This window comes from Xylaria bambusicola (assembly GCF_022495145.1).
Source record: "Xylaria bambusicola strain CBS 139988 unplaced genomic scaffold F5B22scaffold_18, whole genome shotgun sequence".
Classification (NCBI taxonomy): Eukaryota; Fungi; Ascomycota; class Sordariomycetes; order Xylariales; family Xylariaceae; genus Xylaria; species Xylaria bambusicola.
The window spans coordinates 237,352-251,726 of NW_025953571.1; the positions used below are offsets into that span (position 1 = coordinate 237,352).

Below are 14,375 nucleotides of genomic sequence, written 5' to 3' on the forward strand. Positions count from 1 at the left end.
CACACACATCTGTATATTTATACTATACTAGTATATACTGTAATGTATGTGTTCATCCCATTGGCAAATACCAACTAAGAGATACTAGGTACCAGTAGAATACTGTATGTAAAGTGTGGGGGAAAGCACATGCAAATTACCTATTAGGTATTCATCGATTCACTGATTCATTGGTCAAGCCACAAGTGCACGTGGTGTAGCGTGGCTCAACTGTACCCCACGTCCGGCCTGGGGTAATTGTGGCTGAAGCTCCTTTGACGGAATGGGCATTTGTACCGAGGCGATCAATCACATGGAAAGATGATTGCGGTTATGATGTACATCTCGTCCTACTGTACCTTCGTACAGAGGGTGGTTGATCATCTCTCTACTATCCTTCCATTCCTCCCATCTCCTCTCCCAGTAGTCAAACACTCGATTCAAGATCTTGAATTGCACCCATTTGTCGTACCGATCTATGCTTCAATGATTATGACCGGCCCTATGCGACCCATGGCCACGTCGCTTCTTTTACTGGTCTATTCCTGATTGACGTCACGCGTCAGCCGAAGATGGCGGTACAGTCAACCCTTCGCCATTCGGCGTCCGAAGACATCCTCGTGGCTTTCATCGACAAGTACAAGAAACTCGTAAAAGATCGCTTTCGACGGACTTCGCGCCGAACGAAACTTATCGCGACCCTCGCCTTAGCTTTGTCCATTGTCCTTGGCGCTGAAGGGAGTCGGAGATGGTGGAAGCGAAGACGACAGGAAAAGGAGCAGGGCCGTAAGCTTGTGCGTACCAATTCCTGGCTATTAGGGAAAGACGGGTCACGGACGATATACGTTCCCTATAAGGATGGCACTTCTAAAGTAGTCATCCACAGGACGAAGCCTTTGACTTTTGAAGCGCATCGTCGCCTTTTCCTGAACCCGCCCAAGGTTTCTGGGCTTGGCGATGGAACCGTCCCGTCTGCGCAAACGAAACCTGGCCTGAACCTCGCTTTCCTCCACCAGTTTCTGAGCTTGATGAGCATCATGATCCCCCGATGGACGAGTAAAGAGGCTGGGCTGCTGGTTAGTCACGGCGTTTTCTTAATGCTGCGTACATACCTTTCGCTGGTGGTAGCCCGGCTCGATGGCGAGATCGTTCGTGACTTGGTTGCGGGCAATGGACGACTATTTCTTTGGGGAATAGCTAAGGTGAGCTACTACTGGTTTCTTAATTCGGTGACGAGATATCAACTAACCCTGCTTTACAGTGGTGTGGATTGGGTGGCTTTGCTGCTTACACTAATTCGATGATCAAATTTCTCGAGTCCAAGGTGTCAATTGCCTTCCGCACACGATTAACGCGATATATCCATGACTTATATCTCAATGACAATCTGAACTATTACAAACTATCGAACTCGGACGGCGGCGTCGGTCAAGGTGCAGATCAATTCATTACCCAAGATCTCACTCTTTTCTGCGCTTCAGCCGCGAACTTGTACTCCTCACTTGGTAAACCATTTGTTGATCTTTGCGTCTTCAACTACCAGCTGTACCGCTCTCTAGGCCCTCTAGCTCTGACTGGTCTTCTGAGCAATTACTTCCTTACCGCAAGCATTCTCCGAAGGATGTCTCCACCCTTTGGAAAACTGAAGGCGGTGGAAGGTCGCAAGGAAGGCGATTTCCGAGGCTTACACGCTCGTTTAATAGCCAACGCCGAGGAAGTTGCCTTTTACGGCGGCGCCGAAATGGAGAAAACTTTCCTCAACAAGGAGTTCAAGTCACTGAAGAATTGGATGGAGAGCATATACATGCTCAAGATTCGGTATAATATCCTCGAGGATTTCATTCTCAAGTACAGTTGGAGCGCGTATGGTTATCTTTTGTCCTCTCTTCCTGTTTTCCTGCCAGCCTGGGGTGGACTCGGAGGCGCTATGGAAATGATCGAAAGTGCTGAGAGAGGTGGCCGTGAGCGCAATCGTATGAGAGAATTCATCACTAATAAACGCCTCATGCTCTCGCTCGCCGATGCCGGTGGCCGCATGATGTACTCTATCAAAGATCTCGCCGAGTTGGCCGGATACACAAGCCGAGTGTATACTCTCATATCAACTCTTCATCGGGTTCATGCGAATGCATACTTCCCCCGTGCTAGTGGAAATGAGCTCTATTCACTATCAGATGTACAAGGAACAATTCAGAAGGGTTTCGATGGCGTTCGACTAGAGCACGTGCCTATTGCTGCGCCTGGTCTTTGGCCTCAGGGAGGCGAAGAACTACTTGAGTCCCTTTCATTGATTGTCCGCCGAGGGGAACACTTACTGATTTCGGGCCCCAATGGAATCGGCAAAAGCGCTATTGCAAGAATTCTCGCGGGCTTATGGCCGGTATATCGCGGATTAATCAGTCGACCAAAATCGATCGGTCAGGACGGTATCATGTTTTTACCTCAGAGACCTTATCTGAGTATCGGTACGCTCCGCGATCAAGTCATTTACCCCGATGGCGAGCTTGATATGCGGCTCAAGCGCAAGTCTGAAGACGATCTGAAGCGGGTCCTAGATGCGGCCAAGCTTGGATACTTACCTGATCGCGAGGGCGGATGGGACACACGAAAAGAATGGAAAGATGTGCTTAGCGGTGGCGAGAAACAGAGAGTCGGTATCGCACGATTGCTCTACCATGAGCCTCAATATGCCATCGTTGATGAGGGTACGAGCGCAGTATCCAGCGATGTCGAGGGACTCCTGTACGAAACCTGTAAGGAGAGGGGCATCAGTAAGTCACATATTGAAAACTATTGTTTTGTATGAGAAACTAATGGCTTATAGCTCTGATCACTATATCAACTCGAGCCTCCCTCAAGAAGTATCACACCTTCAACCTCGTTCTGGGTCTAGGTGATAATGGTGATGAATGGGAATTCGAGCGTATTGGAACCGAGCGCGAAAAGATGCAGGTTGAGCGAGAGCTGCAGGAGCTCCGCGAACGACTCTCACAAGTAGACCAGTGGAGGCAGCGTCGTGAAGAGATCGAGAAAGAACTAGCTCAAGTCTGGACTGAGAAGAACGACGCTCCCTTAGATCCACCTTCGTACATCGGAGATTCTGAACAGGTTTCTGATGTTACTCGGGCGGAAGCAACCGAGTCTTGAGGATGTCGATACCATCTACAGAGTACCTAGATACTATATACTATAAATGTACAAAAGTTATAGAAAAAAGAGTCGAATTTTACATTGCTAAAGACTAAGATTGCCATTTCTAATACGATTTCAGGATGATGTATTTTAGGAGTTCTAAGAGCATATATTGATCAGGATAAGCGTGAAAGTATGTAAATATATAAATATGATATAAACTTTTAACAACATTTTCCACCTTTTCCCCCCATACCTCTATGCACAACATATTCACTCATTGTCGTATATCACCTTCTTTATCCTCATGCCACACCACCACGCCCACCAACACCCCATTGCGCCTGTGCCTGTACAACATCCACCTTGATGGCAGGCAGTTCTCTGCCGCGACCAGTCGGCCAAGCCAAGAACTTGGTCTCGGCCAGGTACCTCAAAAAGCGCCCAACAGCCTCCCTGCTAATGCCCTCGCCGGCGCTCTCATCAACACCCGTCCACCGATCCGCATCGGCCTTAAGCACAGTAACGGCATTGCGGTCATCGAGTTCCGGCGCACGCGTGGTTGACGGAAGGTCGTTAGTCACCATGTGGAAGAGGGGCATCAGGGCGCTCTGTTCCTCGTCCTTCTGGACGAAACCGGCAGAGACAAAGGTCTCGAGCTGGGCCTTCCAGTCGTTGTAGTCCACCTCAGGCACGTCGTAGCCGTAGTAGCTTAGGATGGAGAGATATTCGCTCATGCGGAGGCGCGGGTGAGCAGTGATGTGGACGACGTGAACACCGATGTCGCCGCCGCTACTGTTTGGAGTCTCGGCCGGGACGGGGTTTAAGCTGGCCGCGACGACGGTGGTGGATACGTGGCCTACGGGCACGGCGTTTACTGTGTTGATGATGCGCGGGCGGCTGGAGAGCTGGATGCAGCCCTTGAGCATGCGGATGAGGAAGTCGTCGTTGTTGCATACTCCAGTGGCGGCGTCTCCAAGGATGTAGCCAGGGCGTACGATAGACCCGAGAAGGCCGCGTCTTCCAGCCTCGCGGACGAGCTGTTCCGAAACCTGTGGTCTATCAGAACTATTGTTTCATAGAAAAGGAGGTCTAGGAGCTAACATACCCATTTAGATTGGCCGTACCCAGTGCCAAGACCAAGGCGGCTACCCATCATGTCATCTGCTTCCATAAGCTGTCCTTGTCCCGTGCTAGTCTGCTCGTGCGATAGCTTGATATAATGATCTGTGTCTAGAACGCTCGTCGAGCTGATGAATGAGAAAAGCTTAGGCTTGCCCTGGTTACAAAGGCGGAGGGCATCAAGCGTTGATAAGACGTTGCTACGCTCGAGGTCCTTGTACTGTTTCACCCAGTGAACTAGGGCGCCGTTATGGATAACCACGTCAGCAGCGTCGCCAACTTCGTTCCATGTCTTGTCGTCAAGTCCTAGGCGCGGCTGCGACAGGTCACCAATAACTGCACTCAGCCTGGTGCTCCAAGAATCCTCCCATACACCGTATCCGCGAAGTGACCTCTGGAGTCGCTCGAGGGCGGCCTGAACGCTCTTAGTCCCGCGGACATGAGCGATTACGCTGATGCCCTCGCGCTTCAGCAGATCTTTGACTATGTAAGAGCCCAGGAACCCTGTGGCGCCGGTCACGAAGACGGTAGTCTTACCCGTCGGTGAAAGTGCCGCAGGGTTCGCTGTCTGGTACTTGGAATCGAGGCTGCCAAGCAGTTTGTCAAAGGCCTGGGCATATGCAGGCTCGCCATCCTCCGTCACGCCCGAATCATCCTTGCCTTCACGCTGGCGGTCAACTTGTGTGCTGAGCGCCTTTAGAGACGAATCAGAGTAGAGTGAGCTGATAGATACGTTGACGCCAAGATTCTTCCTGATATTGAGAAGAAGCTGCTGTGCCAGCAGACTATGCCCACCGCTCTCAAAGAAATCCGACTCAGGTCGAAGAGTCCTGGCGTTCAAGCCAACGATGAGCACCGCCCATTGCTCCGCCATTTCCTTCTCGGTGTTACTGAAGGCTTCCCATCTCTTCAGATCCTCCTCTGATGCCTCCTCCGAGATCAATGCAGCGTCTGGGAATGGCAAGTTCGGACTGTCTATCTTGCCGTTGGGGTTCAAAGGCATCTTATTGAGGTAGATGAAGTAAGTCGGGACACCATAAGCTGGCAGCCTAGATCGAAGATGATCCCGGACCTCCATTTGCATCGGCCTGAAGCGCTTCGGATACACGATGACGGGTCCAATCTCGGTGCCCTCTTCCTCGATGTCTTCTAAGGCATGGTCTGCCAGCCACTTTGTCCACTCTTGAAGTTCAGGGACAATGTAGCTGACCAATGTTGGCTCTTCGTTCCGATCCCTACGAAGCAGCGTCTTGCATTCGCGGACCAGATGGTACCCTCTTAAGTTGCTATCAATTTCATTGAGCTCGATGCGGAAGCCACGAATCTTGATCTGACTGTCAGCCCTGCCCGAAATGGCGCAGTTACCAGAATCATCAAGATAATACCCAAGATCGCCAGTTCGGTAGATCCTTATTACACACGCTGATGTTAGTAATCGTCGGATAGAGAAAAGCAACGAGGCGCGAAACCTGTATAAAAGAGAAATAAATGACTTCAAGGAACTAACCGATCGCGCGGGCCCTTGTAATACTTCCTCCACGGCTCGTTGGCATGATCAGCAACTTTGTTATCAGCCTCAACCCAGACTTTATTGTCGACAAACCAGTTGTCGAGGAACTTTTCCTTGGTCTTCTCTGGATCATTCAGATATCCGTAAGGTCAAATGTTAGTAGGTATCTTCCAATGGAAGAAGAATAACACTTATCTCGGCTAAACCCGCTGCTCTCATCATAATCTCGCCAACTTCGCCAACGCCGCAAAGCTTGGTATGATCCTCCCGATTGACGATGAAGAGCTGGACATTCTGTATGCCCTTTCCAGCAGGGACGATATCGCCAAATCTATCCAATGCGTCCGGGTCTTCGGTGCGGCTCTTAATTTGGTAGTAAGAGACGCTGCGGCTCGTCTCGGTGGTACCGTAGGCAGCGCAGATTTCTGCGTTAGGCGCCAGCTTGCGGAGTGCAGCGCAGTCTTTCTTGGTCAATATGTCGCCGACGTAGAGCACCCACTGCAGAGAAGGACACTCTACCGTAGCCCCTCCGACCAAGATCTGACCCATGGCAGGCGTCAGGTGAACTGCGTTAGGTTGGTGGTCATGGAACCACTTAGCTAATCTATCGTGGGCAATATGCTCGCGAGCCGGAATCATCAACTCGGCTCCGAGGAAAAGGGGAGTAAAGAAGTCTCTCTGTATGGGGTCATGGCTTATGCCGCTATTATGAGTTAGCAAATCTGTGTGATAAATCAGCTTTGATGATTTCTACCTTAAACAAGCGAACTTTGTCTTTGATGTAAATCGAAATTGCTCCGCCATCCAGGGGAAGTATTTGGCTAAGCTGTAATGTCTGCCTAGCACACCCCTGAAAATAAGTTAGCTCATGGTCGTTAGACTTGGGAGTTTGCTGGAATCTCGGACTTAGGCGTAGATGTCGTGCCACTCGTAAAGCTCAGGATACTTGATGAGTCAGGTCCAACTAGAACATCTGGAGGTGTTGATGCTTTGCCCGCAGCGTCAGTGAAGATTTCCTTCCCATCAACCTCACCACCAGTGAGGTGGCCATCATCGCTCATTCGCAATTCGGGTAGCCGTATCTTGAGAGATAGTTCATCGTGAATGTAATTCTGGACACGCGGCGCAAGGGGGCCATTCTCATCCTTGGCTCTTCCGATCTCGATCAGGGCCCGTGGTTGAGACACTTCAAGATAAATCTGCTGGCGTGCCGGGGGGTACGCGGGGTCTAGGACGGTGACGGTAGCGCCGGCGGCGAGAGTTCCCATGAATGCAATGAGGAGTTCGACGGAACGGTAGGCAAAAATCATTACGACATCGCCATTAGTGATGCCAGCGTCACGGAGCTGGTGGGCCAAGACATTGGAAGCCTCGTAGACCTGTTTGTACGTAAACCTCCTCTCTGGTGTGGTAGAGGAGGCCGTTTCTGTGACGCAAGGCGCATCAGGGGTTTTCAAGGCATTCTTATGAAATATTTCATGAATAGCCCCGATGTAGCCACTCCAGTCGAGGTCAATGGTGGGATCGGGAAGCCCCATGGCGGCAATGATACCGCAGAAATATAGCGAGGGGGAGTTATCTCTTGTAATGATTGTATCTATAAAGCATGTGTCGCTTTATGCCTCCTCAATTGGCCTTTTTTACCTATTTATCAACTTGGCTCAAACATTTGTTTGTAAGTTGCGTCACACGCATAAGAGTTCTGCCGCGCTCCGGTCCTCGGAGAAGAGGGGCACTGTGCCCCTCGGCAGACCTAGGGCTGGAAACTGCAACCATATGGGCGCTAGCACAGTATTTCCATATGTGCTAGTAGACTGTGCACTGAGTAACTCGGCTCAGCAAGTCGATTGATCACGTCTTCCTCACCTACGCGATCACCCTCAGTCCAGGTTAAAGCAACGACAGCTCAGGCGCGGCACCAAAAACATATTTGGACGGCAAGAATTATCGGAGAGACTACGTGTATTGAGACACTTCTGCTCTGGTACTGTTTTGCTGCGGTGCCGTCCACCAATTCATGATAGTCGGTCTCACTCGTTTTCCATCACTATTACAGCCACACTCTCAGCTAGGCATCTCAAGTGAAGCCACCAGGCGCCAACAGGACCCGGTGAACGTACTTTAAGTTCCTGTGACTCCTGTGACAACAGGACGTTATAATGCCTCATTTTCTCCAATAGGAAGCATTTGCATATTTAAGTAGTTGGCGGTACTCAGTCCAATGGAGAGTGGGGTTCTGCATATCACCATGCATTAACTCGCCTCGTTTCGTCTCTACGAAGTACGTAGTACCTATGTTATATTTGATACCATCACACATGGGGAATTTCGAAATGCTCATCTATGGCATCTAATGAGTTGTCCCGAGATAGATACGTTGCGTGCAACTACCATTCAAGTCTATTCAAAAGGCTACATCACACTCATCAGCAGTCGAGTGTTGAAGCCCATGCTGTAGTCTTGGGTGGTTGAAGCTGTGCTTGGACGTTGCCATTTGAATCAATGGATCTCCTCTTGTCGAGACCCTGTCAGCTGAGAAATATCTCACCGTGTGTGCATATCATCACATAGGTACTACGTACAACGGGATAAGCCCTGTCGGCATAGGTCGACGCACCCTTGCCATTAGCACGCTGCAACCCACGGCCTGGCCCAGCATGCAATGATAAGCGACCCATGAGGTACCAATGAAAACAAAGAGCGGCATGGCAATGCTGGAAACTACAATGCTATGCTGATTAGGTAAATTCTTCACCTTCTTGGTCAGTATCTATTACCAACCCCCTAGATAAGAGACAAGAGAGGCTTATCGTATCGTGGGATCAGCGAGGGTCGAACGTACAACGATCGTCAAAGGTTAAGTATTAGGGCGGGTGCAGGTGCTGTCTGGTCAGTCACGGCAATTTTCATCTTCGTACTGTTTATGTTTTTCTCGCGTACCTGTATTTGATTGATATCGCAGATGCGCAGCTCATGACTTCCAATGAATCTTACCAGTCTACCCCTACACTTATCAGTATCGATATATAGTAGCACACCTTACGAACGCTGCGACGTGTTGTCTTACGCCCGGTATTATATATTTTAACCCACGTTTTCCCTACCTAGGTACTTATCGTGACTATGGCTGGCGAAGAAAAGAAACATCATGACGCTCATCACCCGGAACTGGGAGGCATGGGTGTTGAAGTTGTTCCCGCAATTGACGGAGGTGTCGAGATTAATGATGCCGGTTATAAGGATCAGTTGAAACGCCAGTACGGCCTTTGGGGGATTGTTGGCATTGCCTTAACTGTCGATAATGCATGGGCTGCTCTAGGATCCTCTATATCGGTCTCTTTCCGTAAGTCAAATGTAGCCATTCTATTGTCGATAATTGGGTTGTGCCGTACTTGCTCATACGGGGTCTATAACAGTTAACGGCGGGCCGCCCGGTCTCATCTATGGCTTGATAGTAGCACTCTTTTGGTATTCCTTTATTGGCCTGAGTTTGGCTGAGGTGTGTTCTATACTTAACAACGCCTGTCCTATCGACACTGAGCGAATTACACAACTTTACCAAAGCTATGTGCCGTCTGGCTAACTACATTTCTAGCTCGCGTCATCAGTTCCAACCGCTGGCGGTGTCTACCACTGGGCTACTATTGCGGGCGGCCCTAAATGGGGCCGGATGCTTGGGTTCTTCACAGGTTGGATCAACTTCTATGGATGGATGTTTGATTTGGCGTCCTTGATGCAGATTACAGCCAACGTTGCCGTTCAGCTGTATGCGACATATCATCAAGAGGCATACGTTTCGGAACCATGGCATGTATACGTCACATACGTTGCTTTACTTTGGCTTTCGACCCTTTTCGTTATCTTTGCGAATCGACTGGTGCCGTATACTCAGACGGCCGGCATGTTCTTCGTTATAGTCGGCGGCATAATCACCATTATAGTCATTGCGGCTATGCCGAAGACTCATGCGTCTAATCACTTTGTTTGGGCCTCGTTCAACGAAAATAACTTGACTGGCTGGCAGGGCGGTGTGGCCTTTCTCCTAGGGGTGTTAAACGGCGCTTTTACTATTGGTACACCTGATGCTATTACTCACATTGCCGAAGAGCTCCCCAATCCTAAACGGGATCTTCCGAAAGCTATTGGGTTACAGCTCAGTCTTGGATTCTTGTACGCATTCGTCTTTGCGATCGCTCTAAGCTACGCCATTACCGATATCACCCAGCTGCAAGGAGGTTACAACACATATCCATTGGCAGGAATCTACCAGCAGGCAACTCAAAGCGTCCCGGCAACTTTCGGTCTCCTGTTTATACTGTTTCTAACTAGTATTTGTTGCTGTATAGGGACCGTGCTTACGAACTCACGAACATATTGGGCACTTGCTCGCGACAACGCTGTCCCCTTTTCCTCATTCTTTGGTCGGGTTAACGAATCACTAAGTTGTCCCGTCCAAGCCACAGTATTTGTCTGTCTCTTCGCCACCGGGCTGGGTGCCATACCACTTGGAAGTTCAAGCGCCTTCTTGGCGTTGACGGGCTCCTTTATCGTCCTCACGACAGTATCCTATGCTATACCTTTTACTGCAAATGTTCTCGCCGGCCGAAAGTACTTCCCACCTGGCCCTTTCCATCTCGGGAAATTTGGCAATGTTATAAACTTGATAGCGGTTTTGCTTATTGCCGTGTTTGTCGTGTTCTTCTCCTTCCGTAAGAAACCCCGGTCAACGAGACTGATCAACTTGATGGCATCGCTGACTGGCGCTACAGCATATGAGATTCCTACGACGGTCGAATCAATGAACTACAATAGCGTGATCCTTGTTGGCACCATCGCAATATCAGTTATCTGGTGGCTGGTGCATGCCACCCGCCACTACCCCGGACCCAAGGTCATGCAGATATACATTCACGATGATAGAGCTCCATTAAATGAATCCGGAGTTCTCGAAAAGCCCTATAGGGCAGAGACCTCACAAAGGAGTTAGATTGTTTCTAACGATTATAAATAGTATAAAAATATGGATAAATTAGGTTTATACTTTATGATAGGACACCGGAAATTATGAGATCGAGCTCCGGGATACTGTTGAGATGTTCCTATCCTCCACAGAGAACCCCCGAGCTGTATTCGCATGCTCTGCGAGCAATGTTAACACTACATCAGGACTCCTACAATCACATCAAACGAGGATAGAAGGCGACCAATCATTGCCATGCTCTGATGTATAACCGAGCTTGGATTACAAAACTTGAGTGGGGTATTACAACTGGTTGGACGCCGGTTCATAAAAATATATGTTCAATACCAGTATATCCGCTCTTCTCTGTCAGACAGCTTTGGTACTCCATACATCCGCAACTAGCAAGTGCTTCTCGACAAAGCTTATTTATGGCACTTGGCTGCTCCCTAATTAAACTTACACAAATGTCCTTCAGAATATTGCATAACTACTTACACCTGCCTAGAAGCATAGAAAGTGTCAAGGAAAGATACTATATGGGCCCATTACAGTCGAATAGGAACCTCGGAGGATTTCGCGCCGGCTTCATCTCTGCCATATCAAGGTTAGTCAATATGTTACCCCGATTAAGGCAGGGTTCTTTGAAGCGCCGAATGATGGCACTTCATGGTCTCATGAGAAAAAAAGACTGCGCTCTCCTAAGAGAGATAAAAAATCGGCACTTGTATCAGGGGTTGATACTCGATCAGCATTAGTCTTCTTACTTATTCTGTTCATTTTTTTGGCCCTATGAAAATCGACTTACTTGCTAGCAAAGTTCCTAACTAGCCGTTCTTCTCCAGTCGGCGTAAGTTCCAGGCTGGGGTTCTCCAAATTTACGGCCCTGGTATTCACGCGTCCAACATCGGACCATGCTTGCGCCTGCGAGCTCCCATTGTTAGAGAATGTAGCTAAGCGAGCTCGACGCACTTAATGACCCAGTGCTTCATTGAAGGCTACGAAGCTCTAACATCAATGAGCCTAGACCCTGAGCTGAGCTCGAAGTTTCCTAGGATGGAGTTCGTTTATTCGTAGTCAAGGCTCAGTGTTCGCCGGCGGCTGGCCCAAATAATAGTCTACGGAAGGAGAGATCCCTAGGTTCCCAGTAACCACGTTACATCGTCTGTCTTGAGGCTAACATACTAAGAGTTCCATATGGCAATTATAAGTACCGAAGTACCCGATATCCTGGGGCATATATAATTGACCTGTTGTCCGCTGTATGTTGCCGTGCAATTCTCAAGCTGATCTATTTCACTGTTCAAGTGTCCCGAGAGATAGACTTGCCTAATATGAAGGTGATTGGTGCTGGGCTGTTTGCCCTCCTGGGCACCGCCTCAGCTATTGTTTCCCTCTATGGCCAATGTGGTGGCATAGGCTATACGGGAGAGACTACATGCGTGTCTGGAGCCACCTGCCAGTACCAAAATGACTACTATTCGCAGTGCCTGGCGAGTATGAACCCTCTTCCTATCCTTAATTCTGGGACTGTGTGAGATAGATGGATAGATTGAAGCATATATGATATGAACGAATCAAAAATGGTGCTAACTATGTTATTTAGGTACTGGCTCAACAACGTTGACCACAACTACTAGAGCCTCGACAACTAGGGCTACAACAACTACTAGGACGACAACCAGAGGCAGTAACCCGACTTCTACATCATTCGCATCAACCAATGGTTTGAGGGTGAGTAGACCATATCAATTATCCGATTACCCGGGCACAGACTATATGAAAACCTCAGGTTCTTGTTCTGCTCACCGAGAGGGATCAGTTGTTACTCCTAAAAAGGATTGGAAAGACAGTGTTAACTAGGTCGCATAGTTTCAAATCGACGGCAAGACGGGTTACTTCGCAGGTACAAACTCGTACTGGATCGGGTTTTTGACGAACAACGCCGACATCGACAAGGCACTTGATGCTTTAGTAGACTCTGGTCTGAAGATCCTGCGCGTCTGGGGATTCAACGACGTGACAACGACTCCGTCACCTGGCACCGTCTGGTTCCAGAAGCTATCATCCTCCGGCTCTACGATCAACACAGGTGCCGACGGACTTCAACGGCTTGATTATGTCGTTTCGGCTGCTGAAAAGAGGGGTATCAAGTTGATCATCAACTTTGTGAATAACTGGAGCGACTATGGCGGCATCCCTGCTGTGAGTATTGCCATATTCAACTGGATATTAGGAGATGAAGACATCGAAAACGCACCATCCTGAAACAGAAAGCAAAGTGCAAATACGGAACTGATATTGGCTCGCAATAGTACGTCAGGGCCTTCGGCGGCTCCGAAACGAGCTGGTTCACAAACACCGCGGCCCAAACACAATACAAGAAATACATCAATGCCGTAGTATCGCGATACTCATCCTCGCTCGCCGTGTTCGCCTGGGAGCTCGCCAACGAGCCCCGCTGCAAAGGCTGTGCGACCTCGGTCATTACGAAATGGGCCACCGAGATATCGGCGTACATCAAGTCTCTCGACTCAAAGCACATGGTAACGCTCGGCGACGAGGGGTTCGGTCTGAAGAGCAACTCCGACGGAAGCTATCCCTTCCAGTACAGCGAGGGTGTCGACTTCGAGGCCAATCTAAAGATCTCCACTCTCGACTTCGGAACATTCCATCTTTACCCCAGCTCTTGGGGTACTTCGACCAACTGGGGGAATCTCTGGATCACAGCCCACGCTGCCGCGTGTAAAGCTGCTGGGAAGCCGTGCCTGTTTGAAGAGTGTAAGTCTCTTTCTAGGCTCTAGCTTGCCATATATCCCTGTTCATACCTCAACTTCGCCCTCACTCCCGCAGTTCGAGGGAAGATGTTTTTGTTGCATACAAGCTGACGAGTCTTTTTACAGATGGATACACGTCCAATCACTGCGCAATCGAAGCCCCGTGGCAGAAAACCGCCCTGTCTCATGCTTCCGACGGTGTATCTGCCGATTTGTTCTGGCAGCTTGGTACAACCCTCAGTACCGGCCAGACGCACAATGACGGGCATACAATCTATACAGGTTCTAATGATTGGACTTGCCTGGTAACGGATCATGTTGCGGCGATCGGGTAGGCTGTTATTCGGGATCTCGTTTCGAACTGCCTAGTTTGAGGCACGCTATAGCATGGTTTCTAGCAACTCTTCTGATAACTGCGTTGCGCTCAACAATAGGTTCATCTATAGCATAGCTGATAATTATTGTGATTAAGGAAATAACCCGTTCTAATGTGTTATTAGATGACTGTAACTGTATTGGAACCAAACTACTCGGATTATCTATTGGGCTAATCATACTTCGGCTCATGAACTTCATCCAAACAAACACACAGGCAACCTCCCGCTTTTCCCAGGATATACAAACGGCGCCTAAAGCCTGAATAAACCATAGCCAATCATTACAAGAATTTATGCTCTTTAAACATACTCGGAGACCGATGGTCTGTAGACATACTGCTACGATGCAGTCTAACTATTGTCGCCCTGCATCCCGTCCTTTGGCACGGAAGGGGTCCGAGGCCGTAAGCCTAGCTTCTGCATAATCTTCACGCTCGCCTTATTCTCCTCGCGTTTCCTTTCTTCGATCTCGCGTTCCTTTTCCAGCACACGTCTCTCCTTCGCTGCACTCTGGCTCT

General features: G+C 49.2%; 4 protein-coding genes across 4 annotated transcripts; 3 read left to right on the forward strand and 1 right to left on the reverse strand.

Annotated features, from left to right (window-relative positions):
- Nucleotides 1-199: 199 nt before the first annotated feature.
- Nucleotides 200-3,258, forward strand: F5B22DRAFT_655169 (ABC transporter transmembrane region 2-domain-containing protein). Its single transcript, XM_047979866.1, has 3 exons — nucleotides 200-1,181; nucleotides 1,241-2,750; nucleotides 2,804-3,258. The coding sequence occupies exons 1-3, from the start codon at nucleotides 552-554 to the stop codon at nucleotides 3,124-3,126; spliced, it is 2,463 nt and encodes an 820-aa protein (XP_047831239.1). The 5' UTR covers nucleotides 200-551; the 3' UTR covers nucleotides 3,127-3,258.
- A 1-nt stretch (nucleotide 3,259) lies between these two features.
- F5B22DRAFT_129845 (non-ribosomal peptide synthetase) lies at nucleotides 3,260-7,594 on the reverse strand. The gene is made up of 6 exons (XM_047968942.1): nucleotides 6,650-7,594; nucleotides 6,498-6,593; nucleotides 5,939-6,446; nucleotides 5,741-5,886; nucleotides 4,220-5,642; nucleotides 3,260-4,163 (listed from the first exon to the last, which is right to left on the reverse strand). The coding sequence occupies exons 1-6, from the start codon at nucleotides 7,279-7,281 to the stop codon at nucleotides 3,417-3,419; spliced, it is 3,552 nt and encodes a 1,183-aa protein (XP_047831240.1). The 5' UTR covers nucleotides 7,282-7,594; the 3' UTR covers nucleotides 3,260-3,416.
- Nucleotides 7,595-8,866: 1,272 nt separating this feature from the next.
- Nucleotides 8,867-10,730, forward strand: F5B22DRAFT_636067 (putative amino acid transporter; the record flags this gene model as incomplete). The annotated part of the gene is made up of 4 exons (XM_047977237.1): nucleotides 8,867-9,086; nucleotides 9,160-9,242; nucleotides 9,339-10,452; nucleotides 10,513-10,730. The coding sequence occupies 4 exons, from the start codon at nucleotides 8,867-8,869 to the stop codon at nucleotides 10,728-10,730; spliced, it is 1,635 nt and encodes a 544-aa protein (XP_047831241.1).
- Nucleotides 10,731-11,749: 1,019 nt separating this feature from the next.
- Nucleotides 11,750-13,962, forward strand: F5B22DRAFT_129827 (glycoside hydrolase superfamily). Its single transcript, XM_047968941.1, has 5 exons — nucleotides 11,750-12,200; nucleotides 12,310-12,437; nucleotides 12,576-12,908; nucleotides 13,019-13,484; nucleotides 13,607-13,962. Exons 1-5 carry the CDS (start codon nucleotides 12,038-12,040, stop codon nucleotides 13,813-13,815), a joined length of 1,299 nt encoding a protein of 432 aa, XP_047831242.1. The 5' UTR covers nucleotides 11,750-12,037; the 3' UTR covers nucleotides 13,816-13,962.
- Nucleotides 13,963-14,375: the final 413 nt, after the last annotated feature.

What these genes read in the sequence shown, in the direction of transcription:
- F5B22DRAFT_129845 (XM_047968942.1), bottom strand. Translation starts at nt 7,281, where the DNA reads ATGGGGCTTCCCGATCCCACCATTGACCTCGACTGGAGTGGCTACATC. An exon ending in GGCACGACATCTACGCCTAA is followed by an intron (nt 6,594 to 6,649) that starts GTCCGAGATTCC and finishes ACTTATTTTCAG; the next exon opens with GGGTGTGCTAGGCAGACATT. An exon ending in TACAAGGGCCCGCGCGATCG is followed by an intron (nt 5,643 to 5,740) that starts GTTAGTTCCTTG and finishes GTGTGTAATAAG; the next exon opens with GATCTACCGAACTGGCGATC.
- F5B22DRAFT_129827 (XM_047968941.1), top strand. Translation starts at nt 12,038, where the DNA reads ATGAAGGTGATTGGTGCTGGGCTGTTTGCCCTCCTGGGCACCGCCTCA. An exon ending in CATCAACCAATGGTTTGAGG is followed by an intron (nt 12,438 to 12,575) that starts GTGAGTAGACCA and finishes TAGGTCGCATAG; the next exon opens with TTTCAAATCGACGGCAAGAC. An exon ending in ACTATGGCGGCATCCCTGCT is followed by an intron (nt 12,909 to 13,018) that starts GTGAGTATTGCC and finishes GGCTCGCAATAG; the next exon opens with TACGTCAGGGCCTTCGGCGG.
- F5B22DRAFT_655169 (XM_047979866.1), top strand. Translation starts at nt 552, where the DNA reads ATGGCGGTACAGTCAACCCTTCGCCATTCGGCGTCCGAAGACATCCTC. An exon ending in TTCTTTGGGGAATAGCTAAG is followed by an intron (nt 1,182 to 1,240) that starts GTGAGCTACTAC and finishes CCTGCTTTACAG; the next exon opens with TGGTGTGGATTGGGTGGCTT. An exon ending in CTGTAAGGAGAGGGGCATCA is followed by an intron (nt 2,751 to 2,803) that starts GTAAGTCACATA and finishes AATGGCTTATAG; the next exon opens with CTCTGATCACTATATCAACT.